The sequence below is a fragment of the Erpetoichthys calabaricus genome, chromosome 14 (assembly GCF_900747795.2).
Source record: "Erpetoichthys calabaricus chromosome 14, fErpCal1.3, whole genome shotgun sequence".
In the NCBI taxonomy this organism is placed as follows: Eukaryota; Metazoa; Chordata; class Cladistia; order Polypteriformes; family Polypteridae; genus Erpetoichthys; species Erpetoichthys calabaricus.
The window spans coordinates 11,028,170-11,047,293 of NC_041407.2; the positions used below are offsets into that span (position 1 = coordinate 11,028,170).

The 19,124-nt window shown below is 43.0% G+C and overlaps 2 protein-coding genes across 2 annotated transcripts in view; both read left to right on the forward strand.

Annotated features, from left to right (window-relative positions):
- The window catches only part of jmjd6 (jumonji domain containing 6, arginine demethylase and lysine hydroxylase), a 42,860-nt gene extending 39,956 nt beyond the window's left edge, over positions 1–2,904 (forward strand). Inside the window, exon 6 of the mRNA XM_028819174.2 lies at positions 1,343–2,904. Coding sequence (XP_028675007.1) covers positions 1,343–1,474 — 132 coding nt within the window. The 3' untranslated portion in view covers positions 1,475–2,904. The remainder of the gene's footprint in view (positions 1–1,342) is intronic.
- Positions 2,905–6,719: 3,815 nt separating this feature from the next.
- Positions 6,720–19,124, forward strand: part of si:ch73-366l1.5 (FILIA-N KH-like domain-containing protein) — a 39,928-nt gene continuing 27,523 nt past the window's right edge. The window contains exons 1-2 of the mRNA XM_028819198.2: positions 6,720–7,183; positions 17,553–17,613. Coding sequence (XP_028675031.2) covers positions 6,944–7,183; positions 17,553–17,613 — 301 coding nt within the window. The 5' untranslated portion in view covers positions 6,720–6,943. The remainder of the gene's footprint in view (positions 7,184–17,552; positions 17,614–19,124) is intronic.

The window sequence follows — 19,124 nt, forward strand, 5'->3', positions numbered from 1 at the left end:
ATTGATGTGCGCGCTTCGATGTTTGAAGAACGGTTCAATGTGGTGAAGCAAAATGCAGACATACAAATGCATTCGTGGTGCTTTTATATTCAAGCGTTGCATGTTCCCCATCGTAATGACACGATACATTTTAAAAGTCTCGCATACCATCTTCTGTGCCGTCTTTTTTGTGGCAACTTCACAACAGCAACAGAATGTTCAGCTCTGTATTTGAGCCACAGAGAAAACAATTAAGGACACAGTGAAAAGGTGTATTTTATGATTAAAGTGGAAATTTTGGCTTTAATCTCGAAATGTAGACTTTAACCTTGTAGTATATTTTATCGTTAAAGTAGACTGTCATAAACGTCACCTTAAAACCAACCCAGTTATTAATCACTACATGTTTCAGGGGCTTCCTCCTGACCTGACAGCAGCGGCAAGCAGCAATAGATCACCACACAGAACACGTTAAATTTACGATATTCCAACTCTCTGCACATTTAGAATCCTTAGATTTATACTTGATATCACTTTCATGATGAAATGTATTAAAATATGTATGTTACATTTTACAGATAAATCATTAATTTCGTTTAAATAATGAATACTGTTAATAGTTACACACACTGGGGTGACATGGTGGCGGAGCGGTAGCGCTGCTGTCTCGCAGGGAGTCACGTCGCTGATATTCCCTGCTTGGAGTTCTCATATGTTTTCTAGGTGGATTTCCACAGTGGGCTCTGGTTTCCTTCCAAAAACATGCAGATTTTATGACGCTAAAATGACGCCAGTGTATGTGACTGCTTGTATTCATCTTGTGATGAGTTGATGCCCCATCCAGGGATTGTTTCTTCCTCGTGCCCAATGCTAGCTGGAATGGGCGCATCCCTGGATTGTTGGATTTAATCATTAAACATCCTTTTTCTGAGATATTGCGGCAAGTTGTCCTCAGAATTTAATGGATGTTTCAGGCAGTTCACAGCACAGCGAAGCTGAACGTTTTCTCACCGTGGTGATATCTCGCACTGCCACCTGGTGGAATCTTCCAGATTTACGTAAAGTACGCATGCAAGTATGAACAATAAAAGCTTGCGTAGCAGGAACGTCCACTGGAGCATGCGTCGCGTCCATCCATCCATCATCCAACCCTCTATATCCTAACTACAGAGTCACAGGGGTCTGCTGGAGCCAATCCCAGCCAACACAGGGCTCTAGACCCCGGGCAGGGTACCAGCCCACCGCAGGGCACACACTAGGGACAATTTAGGATCGCCAATGCACCTAACCTGCATGTCTTTGGACTGTGGGAGATGCGTTGCGTCACGTGGCCTAATTGTGTTGTTTTTTTTGTCATCCGAAGGGTGAATCTGGCTCTGAAGGAGATGTGATGACCCACCGCAGGAAAAAAAGAAGAACCTGTAACATGATGGGAAATGGAGATTCCACAACCCAAGACGACTGTGTGAGCAAAGAACGCAGCTCCTCGAGGTGACGCCACCCGACAGAACAAAAGCCACAGCGCCACGGTTAAAGTTCACAGAAGCATAGCAAGAGGACACCCACCCCAGGGATGCTGCTCAGGCTGTTTAATAAGACTTAGATTTTACTTCTCTAACTTGGTGTGTTAGAAAGGTAACTTATTCAAAAATCAAGACTGTTTTATTTTAATAAGATTTTATATGTGCCTGCATTTCAACAAAAAAAAGTTCCATTCTGCAGGAAAACGTCATTTCAGATTAAAAAAAACAAAACACTTGCCTTTACATTCTTGTGTTCAGCTGTCCGGGAAGTGGGAATAACGTGGATTTTTATCCATGTGGTCCTCAATGCTATGTGTGGTGAATGTTTGTGTTTAAAACACCAGTTGTCAGTAAGTTCAGTTTTACGTTTTTCATTACAGGGAATAAAATTTGCACTTTTGTCTTTTAAAGTAATATTAAGAAAGATGCCTTTTGTGTTAATACTTTTAAATTGTGTCTCCCCACCCCAAAACGGTTTGTTCCCGACATGATCTACTTGTTGCCCCCCTCACTGTTACAGTATATGTGAGAGGTCCACTGGTTACGTTTTATATTTGTCTGTTCATTGCTGCCTTTATTTGAAAATGGGGGCGTATTCTGTGTGCCCCCATTGAGACACCAGGCCGAGCTGAAAGTTTAGAAAGTTGAATTTGTATTTCTTCACGGTTCCAGTAACGGTTCGAGCCTTCTACACAAGTCAGAAAGCAAGAGGTGGGTGGGCAGTTGTGTGGTGCAGTGGCTGAAAGCTGAGCTGCATATCCTGTCATGCGCACTCTTGCTTTGCTGTCCTCTACAGAAACACAGCAGTTTAGTCTCTCGGAAAAACACAATTAGATGCTCCCAGAAGTATGGAGTTTCTTTTTTTTTTTCTTCACTGCAGCCGTTACTTTAATAATTTCTGCAAAAAAAAAAAAAAATGCCAGCTATATTTCCATGCAGAAACACACTGAAAGAAATGGCTGTGCATTCGCATCCTCTGGGAAGGCAAGACTTTCTGTTCTCTCTGGGGAAATGTTAGAATGGCCGGGATGGCACAGGAAATGCCAAGAGATGCATTATAGAGTTCTCTGTTTCTGGTGGGCAGCGTACACGGACTTGGAAAGCAGAATGCGGTTGTGTTCGTGTCCCGGCAGTCAACAGAAATAGGAAAGCACAAGCAGCTTGAATCCTCCCAGACGTTCAGAATGACTGCAGTGTAGCGGTTGTGTTGTTCTCTTTCTTGCTGGTTATTTGAAAGGTCTGTCTTTACCATTTGCAGACTATTTGGGATTTCCTGTTATTTTGTTTTTATCACATTTTTACCTTTATTTGTCTAACTCTACTGAAGCACCGAGGTAGCCTCCTGTATTGAGCCATATCTGTTTTCAAGAAAATGTCCTTCAATAAAGTTAATTTGTCAATGCTGTATATGTTGTGTTAATTGTATTCCGGATGCTGTTTTTCTAAGTTTATTTCAGCTTACAAATGAGTCTGCAATGCCTTTATTAGATGTAATCGGGATGCTGCCTGTGCAGTGGCCACAGTCCCAGATCCTTGTTTATTTATGTGGCCAAGTCGGCAAAATTCTACATGACTGCCTGATTTGTGAACCGAGATGCCCTTACTGGTTCACTTTTTCAGTGCAGCTCAATGAATTCCTTCTCTGATTCTTCTCTACCCTCAGTTCACAGAGCAAATAAACTGTTTCAGGGTGCAGATCCATTGCAGTACAGACTGGGAACAGTTCAGATGCCACATGAAAATAATGGAATTGAACACTTTTGACAGTACAAACAACTTGAGCAGCCTGAAAAGAAAATGCAAAATGGAAGAGTGCTTTCAAAAGTCACCATTTTTGGGTTTTGAAAACCAGTGGCGGCTGCTAGGTTTTGAAACCGGGGAAGCTCATATTAGGCCTTCATCATAAAATTCATTATGTTATTTGTACGTAAATTCTGCCCTCCGTTCCTTTTGCAGAAAATGGTCTGTGACCCTGTCGTACCAATTGGCTGTCTTTCCCAGGGACTTAACCAGTTTCCTCTCAATGGCCAGGAGAGCAAGTTTGCTCAAACGATCTTGGCCCATCGTGTTGCGGGTGTATGAATTGACCTGTTTTAAAAAGGAGAAGCTCCTCTCTACACCTGCTGATGCAGCGCCAATTGTTGCCACTAACGACAACAGCTTCTATAGCTGAGGCATTGCACTATCCAACTCCATGTCTTTAAAAAACACCAAGAAATCACACAGCTTACCCCTGCTCCCCTTTAAATCATGATCTGAATATAGTACTTGAAGTTCAGATCTCAGTCTCCCTGAGTCAAAGAAATAGCCATAACTTTTCAGCACACTTTCAAATGCTGTCAATCAAAAAAGGGGTTCCGCCCTTTAATAGCTCCTCCAATCATCATGCAGCAGTCTAGCGTCCTGGCCCGCCCACTGCTCCATTCATTCCCAGAGAAGCTGAGCTTCCCTGGAAGTGACGATTTTGGTGCATTTATCCAATTACCGTCCAGCTTTTCTGCAGTGAAAAAAGCTCCTCTGTGCTTGCCAATAGAGCCCCAGTGAAGCTGGGCTGCAGGAGGGTTTAACGCGCTATGCTGCACGGGAGTGTATGACAAGAAAATCGCGTCAAACAATCTACAATAAATACCTGATTCTGAACGAGCTAGTCATGAAGTTGAACGCGTTCTAGCGCACTTTTATTAAAACCAATATAAATACGACAGTGCATAAATGAGCATTTATTTTTTGACATAGTAGAGGAAGCGGAGCTTTCCTTGTAGTCTTAGAGCAGTCGCCACTGTTGAAAACGCCTGGGGCAATGTGGTCGAAAGGCAAAAGTTGAAGACTAATGTCTGTGGTTTCTTAAACAAAGGCGTAATAGTGTGGATAGGGACAAAATGACTGGATGAGTTGTGTAACGTGACATGGCCTTAGACTGGACGACTTTTGGGGTGTGGGAGGATAACTAGAGCACCCAGAGGGGGAAAAACCCAAGCAGACCCATTAAGTACGCATTCATTCAATACACTGTAGCAGTGCTACTTTATAAGAACTGCATCTCTCAGCAGTCCTTGCAGGGGCTGCTGGGGTCAAAGGAGTTTTAAAAGAGGGCAGAGGTGCAAAAAGGAAAAAAAAAAAGTTTGTTTTGTTTGGTGCATTGTGTGTTGCGTTCATCTGTCGTGCTGCCTGCTGTTATTGGAAGTCTAATTAATCATGGTGTCCTGGACTGTATTTGGTTGTTGGGGGTTGGATTGTCTGTCTACCTGTGTGCTGAGAACTGTGTTGGATTCATTGGTTTTCCGGAAGAGTGGAGCGCTCCTGAACCATCCATCTGATTTCATCCTTTTTTCCTTCACCCTTCCAACCTACAGATCGCTGGGCTTAATTTCGTCACTTCCCATTTTTCATCCGGATTGGTTTTCATGGACTTTTGCTGTGTGGTGTTTGTGTGTGTATATGTTAAATGTAACATCGCCGAAGTGGTCAGGGGTGGTATTACTGTTTTCATTTAGTTAATTGTGTTCATTATACTCTTAATTGCTTGCCTTTCCCGGTGTGCTTTATTGGTCTCTGTTGTGAGTGTATGTGGGTCGATCCAAGGCTGGGGACGTTCCTGGGATCTCTTATATTAAAATAAATAAATCACCGTCAGCCTGGACGGTGTGAATCTTAGCGGCCCCTGACCGCTACAACACCTACATCAGATTTGTGGTGCTTATACTTACTACTATTGCACTCGTGCCCGTTTCATCTTACGTTGTCGAAACGGGCTCTTTGTCTAGTGAATTATATGAATTGATTCGTGGAGGAGCTCTACGTGAGTTCTAAAGCGCATGCATGGCCATTGTGCTGTCGTTTTGTTGACTCTGGTAGATGTTTGAAGCGCATGCGCTAGAGCTGCCACGGTCACGAGTCTCTACGCATTTGATTACTGAACAAATCACCACCTGAGAACCAGTCGTGTTTCTCGTTAATTATCTTCATAAATGAATCATAACGAGTTGCACTGTTCTCATTCACTTGTAATTCAGTAACGAATAATATCATTTGCATTCTTCTTCATCTTCTTTCGGCTGCTCTCGTTAGGGGTTGCCACAGCGGATCATCCAAAATTGTCCGCTTCTTAAATGTGTTATACAGTACTTTGTGTACAGGTATAGGCATATGGCATATAATTTATTGTATGTTTATAATATATATTTACACATGTATATATCAAAATAAGGTCTGAATTATTAAATTATATATTTGATGTGACCAGTGGGTCGCAAGACTTCCCATACACGTTAGATTATAAATTAATCAAAGGAAACGGTTAATGTGAATGGGTGGCTAAACAGAATCGAATCGGTAAAGTGAATCGAAAAGCCCATCACTAACGGGATAGTCGGTGAAAACCTCACTGAGACATACACCGGGTTCAGGTTTCAAAAGTCGCGCTATAATGACCGATTCCAATGTTGTTGCTGTGAACGCTTTGCGAAAACTTTATGCACCGTTATGTAAAATTCTAACAACATATCTGTGAGGTGCGCTCACGGGTAGGAGAGCCGAGATGACCAAATGTATTCCAAAGGTATATTTAAGAAATTACCTTCGAGTCCGTTTAAGGCTGAGGAAAGGACGCAGGGCCAGATTAAGATCTTTAGAGGCCCTGGGCACTTAAAAGATTTTGGTGCCCCCCCCCCCAATATATAGGAGGTGCAGTTACTCTCAGTGAAGGACTGAACAAGACATCCGACGTGACCAAGACAAGTGAGCGATCAAGTGAAGCTCAGTGGACCGTGTGACAGCTACCAGATTCTAATAATATATTCCCAAGATTAATACATCGTTAACTTATATATAAAATAAAACAAATAATAATAGATGTGTTTTTTTTATTCATTTAATGGGGGCCTCTTTTTGTGGGCGGAGCTGCACCATTTGCAGTTTTGAACCATATGGTCCACTGTGAATCCGGCAATAGAACATTTCTTTGGTGGCCCCCTTCCCTTGATGCCCTAAGCACGTGCTTATTTTGCTTAACAGTTAATCCGGTCAAGGATAAAATCGTAAATTAAGAATAAGTGAAAGACAGGGTCAAGACAGTGTGTCCACCCCGGGCAGGGCTGACACATGGCGCGGAGGAACACCGTGATTTGTGGATGGGAACGAAAAACTTGGGAAAAGGGTTTTCTGGATGATGGGGGCGTTTGTTTGTTTTTTTCGTAATCCACGCCCCAAAGTAAAAGGATCCCTTTATTGGGCAATCAGTCCCGCCTGCTTGGGTTCGCCAGGGGAGGAAGGGGCTTTGTATGGGACGAGGGAATAACTAAGCTGCTTTAACGGGATTAGTCCTTAGCTCCTGGCAGTTGTGTCCGTTAGGTACAGAACTCGGCAGTCTGACAGGAAGTGACGCGCTTGTTGTGAAGGTTGAGCGCCTCTGCAGGGCGAAGACGAGTAGTTCGTTACCGACCATGGACGGCGTACTGGACAGCTTCGAGTTTGCAGCGCCCGCGGTCTTCTTTACAATCGTAGCTCTCCTGTTGGCTGCTCTTCTTTGGAGAAGAAGGGAATCGCTGGCGTCAGTAACCGCGGAAGGAGTAGAGACTGCAGTGGACAAATTGGAGCCCACCGGCGAGGGGGAACCAGTGATCGAGGAGCAGGAGGATGCGACTTCTTGGGATGACGCCGCGGCCAGCACCGCAGAAGACAAGGTAAGCCTTACCCCAGGTGTCTGGTCTCGACCTTCCATCGTGTTACCTTCCCCATTGTCTTATTTGTTCAGTTGTCTTTAATGATTTCCTCGACGTTACGTCCGTGAAGCTTTAGTAGCCTTCTGTCCATTTATTCAATCACGTCCTCGCTGCGCTGTAAGCTTGAGAACGTCCCGGCAGCACCGAGCCGAGAATTGATGGCAGGACTCGTACAGTTAAACTAGCACACTTATTTCGGAAGTAAAAGGAAACGGCGGCTTCCATTCACCATTAATGGTTGGATAGGGGTAGACATTCCGTTTAGGCTGCCATCTTTCCTAAACAAAAATAAGGAACGCCTTAGGGCAGTGGTTCCCAAACTCAGTCCTGGGGACCCACTGTGACTGCAAGCTTTTGTTCCAGCCAGATTCACAATCGATGGTAGTAATCGATAACAACTGATCACATTTTATTAGCATGTCTTTTTTACTCGTCTCTTATTCTGCATTCAGAAAAACACAACAGTATGTTTTTTGCGTTTATAAGACATTTAGAAATTCTTTTTTTTCTAAAGCTATAAATGCTTAACTCTCTCTTTTGTTGTTGTTTCCTATTATTTTCCCCTTTTCCTGTGTAGTTTGCTCCCTTCATTTATCCCTAATAGTGACAATTAACTAGCATGGCAGACACCCAGGATGATGAAAGCAGCAGCGACTTCAGTGTCAGACCCGCTAATTAGTTAAATAACCAGAACACCTGGAAAAGCAGAAAGAAAATTAGGTTGAAAATACTGTTAACGACTTAAGCTACATATTCCCCCTATAACTGCTTATTACATTTTAATAAAAATCTACCAAGCTTAGTTTGTAATTTCTACATTGACTCCAAAGCACACAAACTGGGAAATAATGACTCGCTTAATTGGGCTAAGAGTCCAATGAAAAATGGAAGTTGGTTGGAACAAAAACCGAGTTTGGGGACCACTGCTTTAGGGTATAGTTTCTTAAGGCATGGGTCCAGATTTTTTTGGGTCGTGTAGAATCATGAATCCCAGTACTACTCGGTAGGAAAGGGTCCCGTACGGCTTGCGATGGGTCACAGCGGACAGTTTAAGTCACGGATGTCGAACTCTGGCCCCGGAGTGGCCGCAGTGGCTGCAGGTTTTCATTCTAACCCTTTTCCTAATTACCGAGTTTTCACTGCTAATTAACTTCATTTCATTTTAATAGCCCTGTTTTAAGGATTCAGTCCTCTGATTCGTTTCTTTATTAAATGACAGCCAAACAGAAATAAGATGTGAAACGAGCCAAACTGGTTGGAATTTGAAATCCCAATCTCTTGATGAGAAGCCGATTCTTGCTGTGCATTAACCCCGTTATTTAATTCCATAGCCTGTTGCTGCTCTCATTCTGCTACAGCAGACATTTCCAAAACTGTTGATTTTATGTTTTTTTGTTTCTATTTTTCTAAGTACACCATCAAATTATTTTGGTGACCTGTGAGATCAACCTGACCAAGACCACCTTTCTTTATTTTCACATATTGTGTGATGGGCACAGGTGAGCTGGTCATGTGGTGGTGGCTTATTTTGTGTCTCCTTATTGTTTGGCTGCTAATTAAGGAAAAAGAAAAAGGGGGCTGGAGTCAAGTTAATTAAAACTAAGGCAACAGAAGTTTATTAACAGCCAAAACTGGTCACTAATTAAGAAGATGATTAGAATGAAAACCTGCAGCTACTGCGGCCCTCCAGGACCAGAGTTCGACCCCCGTGGTTTAAGCAAACGTTATTGCCCTTCTATGACTCGTGTTGGCGATCCTCCTAAGAAGGGGCTTCTCAAACTCGGTCCTGGGGACCCCCCTGAGGCTGCAGGCTTTTATTCCAACCAATTTGTTTTTAATTGGGCTCCTGGGCTAATTGAGTGATGTGTTATTTCCTAGATTTTGTGGTTTTTGGGAACAATACAGAAATTAGGAAAGTAAGTTTGGTAATAAAATGTACTAAGCAGTTTGTGGGAATAATGCATTTTTATTATTTAACAATCTTGATTTCATTCTAGTTTTCAAGGTGTTCTAATTGTTTAATCGATTATTTACTAATTAGTGGGTCTGTCGCTAAAGTAGTTGCAGCCTTTCACGATTCAGTGTTTGCCAGTGTGTCTGTTCTGCTAATTTTTTAATTTGCATTATTAAGATGCAATGAGAAGCGCAAACTGCACAGAGAAAGGGCAAAATATAATGAAATCAACAAAAGAGAGTTAAGCATTTTGATTTAGAGCAAAAATAAATATTTCTAAATGTCTTATAAATGTAAAATCATGCTGCTGTGCTTTTCTGAATGTAGAATAAGAGAAGAGGAAACAAATACCAGCTAATTAAATGAGATCAGTGTTATCAGTGGTTGGCACGGATTATGAATCCGGCTTGAACAAAAACCTGCGTCCACAGTGGGTCCCCCCCAGGACAGAGCTTGAAAACTCCTGTCCTTGGAGGATCCCCTAACCCAGGGGTGGGCAAATTCATTCCTGGAGGGCCACAGTGGCGGCGGGTTTTTGTTCCAACCCAGTTGCTTAATTAGAAAACAATCCTTGCCAATAATTACATTTCATGGCTTGTTAGTGCTTTAACTCTGCTATGTCAAGTCATTCTCATATTCTAGATTTTGTTTTCCATTCTAAGGATATCATCTAAATACTTTGAAGTGTAAAACGGATGGGTAATTCTCAATCCTTCACTTTTTTCTCTTCTCTTTCCTTCCAAGTATTTAATTAAACCAAATAGTGCACGATAAATACACACAGGTGTAAAGGGTAACAAGCAAAATGGATAACTGCTGGTTTCTTTTGTCATTTGCATCTTATTGCTAATAAGGAGCAATTAAAAACCGAGAATGCAGCTGTTTAAGACTTAAATAAGCAATAAGGGTTCATAATCTTAACGAGGGAGATAACTAAAATGAAGCAGAAGGGTTTCTAGAGCAATAAGTGCTTCTTATTAAGCAATTGGGTTGGAACAAAAACCTGCAGCCACTGCGGCCCTCCAGGAATGAATTTGCCCACCCCTGCCCTAACCCTTCCCCGTGGTGACAATGGGTACGAGTCTCAAATGAGGATCACCAGGGTGACTATCAGCAGTGATGCTCCCACAATCCCCTACCCTAACGCCTAACTCTACCAGCGTCCGACCCATGTTTAAAACTTATTGTCTAGAAATAGGATGCCTACTATTTTGGACTAAATTAGAATTAATTGAAGAAATAAAGTTAATTTAGGGGAATTGTATTAGTGTATGAAAGGTTAAATGCACTGATTGAATTCAAACAAGTCACGGAATAGGGGAGGCAAGAATATTGTTGAGGTTTTGATTAGTGATTTAATAGAGGGGATGACAATTTAGTGGATAGTAGTATGAATTGAGTTGGCTTTGGGATATGTAATATAGTTTTAAACCTTTTTAAGGTATTTGTAAGGATTATTACTTAATAAAGGATTTTAAATAAGAGGAATTCTAATTATAAGAGGATCAGTTATTAATGAATCATGAGGTGATTAGTTAATTGGTAGATAACAAACAGTGAGCGGACTGTGGGATAGTGATATGCCCCCTTCCTAAAAAATCATGGGTCTGTGAACCAGTGTGCGTCAGCATTGCTGGCATCCCCTACCCTAACACCTAACTCCGGGGGGGGGCAGCAATTGATGGTGATTTTCAAATGCCGTCATCTCCCTGGATGATGGCTGGTGGTGATTCTGGGCCTCGAAGCCACAAAAAAGGCAAAATTGGGTGGTGAGAAAAAAAAAAACAAACTGTTGCCCTCGGGGTGGTTGTGGTGGTACGGGGGGTGTTGTGTGACACTATGGATTCTTGATTTGTGGATTGTGTTGTGAGAAATTTGGGGATTGGTGTTATAGCAGTAGAGGTTATCGACCTCTTGAACCCTCGGGTACCATGCCAAACACCAGGTAAAAGTGCAATACTTCTTCTGTTTATTATTATACCGTGCACTAAGCACCCTCCACTCCACACTACACATACAAAGCTCAATTCTCTAATTAATCAACACAATAATCTCAATCCTCCTCTCCCAGACACTTAGCAACCCTTCCTCCCAGCTCAGCTCAGTGTTCTAGTCTCCCAGAGTCCTTTATATAGTCCATGACCCGGAAGCGTTTCTCTCTTCTGGCCATGTGACCGTGAACACTTCCGGGTCGGATAAAAGCTCCTTTCTTCAACCCGGAAGCACGTCGTTTCTCCTGTTCACGTGACCAGGACGTACTTCCAGGTTGTAGGGCACATAGCACTCCCCAAGCCTCCCTACAGCGGCTCCTGGTGGTCCCCATGGTATCCTGCAGGGCTGTGTATACAAACTACAAGGTCCATAAGGCCCTGCTGGAGTTCGGGGAACCTCCATGCTGTTGGGAGGGCTCCACCTGGAGGTGTGGGTCGGAATATTTAGCCGGCCATCCATCACAGTGTATGTGCAGGCAATATGGTGTAGTGCTTAAGGCTTTGAACCTCAAATCCTGAGGTTGTGGGTTTAAATAAAAATGAAATGGGTCCATGATAACAAACTAATATAAATGTAAAGAATTATTATTATGTCATATAGCGCTTTTCTCACTACTCAAAGCGCTTAGCAATTGCAGGTTAAGGGCCTAGCAGAGCAGAGTCCCTATTTTTCATTTACAGGATTTGAACCGGCAACTTTCCGATTGCCAGTGCAGATCCTTAGCCTCAGAGCCACCACTCCACATAACCCTCTCTTAGTCTGATTCAGGGTCTCTGGAGCCTATTCTGGCAGCGGTACTCCCAGAATGACAAATCGAAAATTAGGAATTTTGGCAAATTTGTTGAAAAGGTAAACCTGAAATATCCCATTGACTGCAAGTATTTAGACCTCAATCCCAGTCCTGGAGGGCCGCAGTGGCTGCAGGTTTTTGTCCTAACCCGGTTGCTTAACTCTTTTAGGGCTAATTTTATTTTTTGTTTCTTTTCTCCCAGGGCTGAATATTTTTCCAAAAACTAACTTTTTTTAAAAAAAGAACACAAAGCAATTTTTAACATATCAAATCAACAAAAAAAAAAATTTACTTTTGACAAATGTTACTGTCTTGCATGTTGTATGAGCCTGCATACTATATGATTTCACATACATATCACATACATTTTACACAGCAAAGTCTGATCTCGCTCAAAGCAGCCAATTTCAGTCATTGCCACATTGCACTCCTTACAATATGTGTTGCTTTGGTGCCTACTTTTCAATTGTCTGTTGCTGCACTTTCTCACATATATTGTTAGTGTGTACTGTAGAGAGACAAGTCACCCGTTTGCCATCGTGCCATGCCACTGCCACCAAGTTTTCTGAATAAAACTTTGCAGCATCACGTACCTATCATCACGCTGCATAACCTGTCCAAAGCCACCAGGGGACAAAGCACGTTTGGACCAATGCTCCCTGAAGTTATATCACCAGTTCTGTCCCATCTCTATTTGGAATGCCACAGCGCGCTTCATCTCGTCTTTTGTTGTGGGTTTCCACTTTGAAAAACGAGAATGCGATGCAAGCGCAGCCCGTGATTCAAAAAATTTCTCTGCCTACCTGTTTGTCTCGTCTGACAGTAGCTGAAAAGCAGCATCAGGAGAGAGCAGCCTGAAGTAGTTCAGCAGCGGGTGATCTGTCGTGTCCAACAGCAAGCCATGCCGTCTTGAGAAGTCCGGTAGTCCACGGATCAATGTCTGTGTATTCCTCCCACGCGAACCTTGCCGTAGATGCATCGGCTGCGTGAATGCGTTCAGCTGGCGCGGCATCGGCTCGTGTCCGATCAGCTTATGCTGGCTTCTCACTCTCTTGTTCAATCTCCTGATCACTGTCAATAAAATCCGATTCTGAAAAATCAGAGTCCGACTCCGCGATAATGCGCAAAACATTGTCTGCTGAGTGTTTTCTTTTCTGCACTCGCTTCGCTCCCTTGTGACATGTCGATGCCATCTTGCCATTGTTTACATTTCGCAACTCACGTAGCATTCCTCCAAGCACAGAGGGAATGCCTGCGACGTGACAGTGAGTTTTGTCGCCATTAACAGCTGATTGTCGCCCTCTATCCCTGGATGTCGACTTTTGTCAACATTCGCCCTCAACCCCTACTGTCGACAAAAGTCGACATCCACCCTAAAAGAGTTGATTAGAAAGCAATTCTTGCCAGTAATTTAATTTCATGGCTTGCTAGTTGCTTTAACTCTGCCATGTCAGCTCATTCTCATATCCCAGATTTTCTTCCCCTTTCTAAGGATGTCATCCAAATGATCTGAAGGCTACAATGGAGGAGTAATTCTCAGTCCTTCACTTTTTTCTCTTCACTTTCCTTCCAAATATTTAATTAAACCCAATGGTGCATCATACATACCCACAAGCTAAATGGAGAAAAGCTGCTCTCTTCTGTCATTTCCATCTTATTGCTAATTAGGAGCAATTAAAAACCAACAATATAGCCGTTTAAGACTAATAAGCAATAAGGATTCAAAATTTTAACGAGGGAGACGACTAAAGTGAAGCAGAAGTGTTGCTTCTTTTTAAGCAATTGGGTTGGAACTAAAACCTGTAGCCACTACAGCCCTCCAGGACTGTGATCGAGGACCCCCTGATTTAGACCCTTTGCTTTTGGCTCCGGTGCATGTCATTGTGTTGACCATCTTTAAGGTGTTTGGAGCCCACCTGTGGTCAACTGGTTTGACTGGACGTGATTTTAAAAAGGCACATGTCTGTCTATCGGTCCTACAATTGAGCAAAGTCCATGTCATGATGTCCATAATTCTTAAACGGAAGATGTTTGGAGCAACCCCGATGGTCGAATTGAGCAATCGGGGAAAGAGATGGGATCAAGAACCCGATGGTAACTCTTGCTGAGCTCTAGAGAATCTGTGTAGAGAGAGGAGAAACTTCCAGAAGGCTATTCACTTCTGCAGCACTAAACTGATCTGCGCTTTAAGGCAAATACAATACAATTTACTTTTGTGTAGCCCAAAATCACACAAGAAGTCCCGCAATGGGCTTTAACAGGCCGTGCCTTTTGACAGCCCCCCAGCCTTGACTCTCTCTAAGAAGACCTTGGGAAAGGCAGTTCAAAGAGAGACCCCTGTCCATGTAGGATGGGTGTGCAGTGGGTGTCTAAAAGAAGGGGGTGGAGGTCAATACAACACAATACACAGAACAGAACACAAGTAATCCTCAATACAATATAATAGCAAAATAAAAATATTAGAAGTACACAGCACAATTTAACAGTAGATGATATCACATAATAGGATTCAGATTTGTTCTTCAGACGATGCAAAAAGGCACCAAAAGACTCTGAGAAATGGAATTCTCTGGTCGGTTGAACCCAAGACTGAACTCTTTGGCCTCAATTTTAAGCATCTTGTCTGTAGGGAAACCAAGCAGCGCTCATCACCAGTGCAATCCCATTCCAATTGTGAAGCGTGATGGTGAGCGCATCATCATTCTGTGGGGTTGTTTTTCAGCGACAGGCACTTGAAACACCAGACAGGGTGCAGAGAAATCAAAATACAGAGCTATCCTGTATGAAAACCTGCTCCTGAGTGCACCTTCCAACAGGACAATGACCTAAAGCACAAAGCAAAGACCGCACAGGAGTGGCCTAGGGACAACCATGGGCTTGTCTTTGGGTTGTCCAGCCAGTGCCTGGACTTGAACATCTCCGGACACACCTAAGATATCTGTCTACTAACAGAGCTTGAGAGGAATGGCAGAAAATCCCCAAATCCAGATGTTGTGAAGCTTGACTCCTCAAAGGCTGGAAACGCTGCCGGTCGGTCTTCAACTAAGCACTGAGGAAAGGCTCTGAATACTGGTGTCAATCTGGTATTTCATGCTTTTATTTTTTAATAGGTTTGCAAATTTGTATTTGAAAGCCCTGCTTTCGCTCTGTCATTCTGCCATTTTGTCACTTGATGAGAGGAAAAAATGAATTAAAATGATTTTGGCACAGGTTTATAACATGTGTAAGACGTTAAGGGGTCGAAATACTTTTGTGAAGGCAGTGTGTGTGTCATTTTAGAGAAAGACATTAGAACGACAAATGAACAAATAGGACGAACGTAATAAAATCGGAAGCAGAGGGATAAAATTGGTCTTCTACACAGTGGATGGGCACCTTTGTAGCCTAGTGGTTCACTTGCGCTGCTTGCTGGTCCCTCCTTGCATACGCAGTTGGGCCGAGGCGTGCTGCTTGTGTGAGAATCTGTGTACTAAAAGGGGTGCAATTGAGAAATTTTAAGTGTCCGATTGATGAGACGAAATCCTTGGACAGAGGCAGTGGTGCAGTAAGAATTATGTTTCTGGACTTCTCTAGCGCCTGTAACACCATCCAACCTCTGCTCCTTATGGAAAAGCTGACAGAGATAGGAGTAGATTCATACCTGGTGGCATGGATCGTGGACTATCTTACAAACAGACCTCAGTATGTGCATCTCGGGAACTGCAGGTCTGACATTGTGGTCAGCAACACGGGAGCGCTGCAGGGGACTGTACTTTCTCCGGTCCTGTTCAGCCTATATACATCGGACTTCCAATACAAGTCGGAGTCCTGCCACGTGCAAAAGTTCACTGACGATACTGCTATCGTGGGCAGGAGGAGGAGTATAGGAACCTAATCAAGGACTTTATTAAATGGTGCGACTCAAACCACCTACACCTCAACACCAGCAAAACCACGGAGCTGGTGGCGGATTTTAGGAGGACCAGGCCCCTCATGGACCCCGTGATCATCAGAGGTGACTGTGTGCAGATGGTGCAGACCTATAAATATCTGGGAGTGCAGCTGGATGATAAACTGGACTGGACTGCCAATACTGATGCTCTGTGCAAGAGAGGACAGAGCCGACTATACTTCCTTAGAAGGCTGGCTTCCTTCAACATCTGCAATAAGATGTTCTATCAGAAGGTTGTGGCGAGCACCCTTGTTTTAGTTTGGGAAAATGGTTCCAAGGTTTTAAGAGAAAATAAGCAGGCAGGAATCAAAGAGGAAAGGTCCAATACTTCAATTGTGTTTACTTGTTCAAATATAATATCAGTTACATACAATATAATAGCAATATACATGCAGATATAGGCATTGTACTATTGACTTACAGTAATATATATATATGACTTATACTATACTTACAGTAATATCAAAAGATATATGATTTATACTATTGACTTACAGTAATACAGATATGTGAATTATACTATTGACTTACAGTAATATCAAAAGACCCAGAGCCATCATCCTAGACCAGTAGACTGAGGGAGCCCGCGTGTCAGTCTCGTCAGAGGATCAACTCGTGAGCCTGGTCCAATACCGGGCGGTGTGCACGTTCCCCACGGTTGAGCTTCCGAAGAAACTGAGGGCGGAACCTTCCCTTATATACTAATTGAGTGTCCTTACCCAAAATGGCTTACGTGTAAGCAGTGTATACAGAAGTGATCAGTTTCAGCACACACCCTTCCACGGGACGCAGTATTGTTTTTCTTCTACTTGGCCCTCACTGAGATGGTGCCTAGTATCAGAAGACACACAATAACAAGCGTTGCTTGCAATGAAGCCCCTCGAAGTGAAAAACAAGTACATGGCCTTGACTGTATTCCCATAACATTCTGAAACTCTTTATGAGAAGCAAGTTTTTGCACATTCTTTCGCTATCATCCCAAACATTCCAATCTTTGTAGCTGGTTTTGCACTGAAGCGACCAATCCCCCCCCTCTTACTCCTTTATTTCATCCCTTCTCCTGTTACAGAGAAAACCTTTTTTATTACAACCCTCTTCTACGCGGTGGTGTGCTGGGGAGGCAGCATAAAGAAGGATGCCTCACGCCTGGACAAACTGGTGAGGAAGACAGGCTCTATTGTAGGCACGGAGCTGGACAGTTTGACATCCGTGGCAGAGCGACGGGCGCTGAGCAGACTCCTGTTAATCATGGAGAATCCACTAAACAGTGTCATCTCCAGACAGAGGAGCAGCTTCAGCGACAGACTGTTGTCACCATCCTGCTCCACTGACAGACTGAGGAGATCGTTCCTCCCCCACACTATGCGACTCTTCAATTCCACCCAGGCGGGGTAAACATTAACATTTATAGAAAGTAATTGTCTGTTATTCCTGCCTCGCACTCTCTACCTTGCACTTTTTAACTCGCACTGTGTTTTTATCACTCTTTAATTAGTATTGTTTTTATCAGTATGCTGCTGCTGGAGTATGTGAAGTTCCCTTTGGGGATTAATAAAGTGTATGGATGGATGGTTATATAATTCAAATTCCTGTTATTTTTATTTGCCTGCTAACTGATAGAAATTTTTCCACTTTTTAAAATGCCTGCATTTATTTTATTCAGGGAAGAGAAGACGACAGTTTGGATGTGGAGATGTCCGGAGGTTTTCCTGAAGCGGAGCCTGGTGCGTAAGCCTCCTGCACAACAAATTCATCAGTGAAGTGTGACTGTCTGTTAATCAGTAGGCTAGATGGATGTCCCATCACTCACATGCCTTTTATTTGGTGGAGCAGGAGGATCACATGCGTGTGATCTTGGACTCATGGGTAACTTGGTAAGGTGACCACTTGGTGCCATCAGAATGCCTAATAAATTGAAATTTGTTTTTTAAAAAAAAAGCACATTGGAAATCCGTGCTTATGGCAACACAGTAGGTGGATGTTCAGTGTTCCAAATGTGCCTCATTCATCAGCAGTGTGAAGTATGACTGCTTGATGTGGATTGCTCATGCCTTGCTCCTCCAAGTTGTCCGTGATACTCTGTTAAGGAGCCCCTCAGTGGTTAATGGCAGTTTGTCCATGTCTACGTGGTGATAACTCCCACTACACTCTTAAATATAATCGTTCTTTAATTTCCACTTACTGGGTTGTGTGGTTCCTTGTGGAACCATTGCTTGACTAAGAAGCATTTCTTTCCGAATGGTTCTTTGTACAGGACATGTGTTCTGTGGGCTTTGTAAAGGTCCCTAATATGTGGACAAAACAGAAATCTTTAATGCCTAGTAGGCTACCTAACAGGACGAGAGAACCTGAATGAACCTGTTGTATAGGTCAAGAGCTCTTAACATCATGAAGCCAGTGAAGTTTCACAAACGTGTTCTCTGTTTATGGCTATTTATGGAAATTGTTACAGATCTAAATGCAGTAAAGGAAGGTTCTTTCTGGAACCGTTGTGTGGACGGCTATTTTGAGAGCCAAAAATGGTTCCCCAGCTTATCTCTCTATTATAGAAGGAAATCCTGGGACGAGACTTTCTTGGAGATAATTTCAACTCCCGTGAGGGAGAATTTCAGGTCCCACAAGACCACACTTTTTGCCAAGAGATTTTGACAAGTCCCGCCCACCTCTCAAACATTTACAGCCATGCCCACGGTCCAATCACTTCTCATTTGTGCAAATGCTATTGTCAGACACAGTCCCTGCAATATCCGCTCCAAGCGGGGTCGCAAATAAAAGACAAAGTAGAACGTCGTAAAGAGGTTCAAAAACGTTGGCGCGATACACATGCAGAGCAGGTTAGAGATAATGAAAGTACTGAAATTCGAAAGTATCAAAAAAAAAAATGATAGTAAAGATCGCATTAGCGCTAACAAACGGAAATTATTACTCTGTGAAATAACGGAACAGCGAAAAGAGATCAAATATGTGGACTTATGACAGAAAAATGAAGATATTGTTTAAGTCGGAGACTTGTAGATCGCCTAATTCGTGTTGCCATCAGGGAAAAGTAGTGTTGGCTCCCAATAGAGGCGTATCCACGAGAATTAAAAGATTTGTTGTTTGGTGAAAGTGAAATCCACATACAGTGGAACCTCGGTTCACGACCATAATTCGTTCCAAACCTCTGGTCGTAAACCAAATTGGTCGTGAACCGAAGCAATTTCCCCCATAGGATTGTATGTAAATTCAATTAATC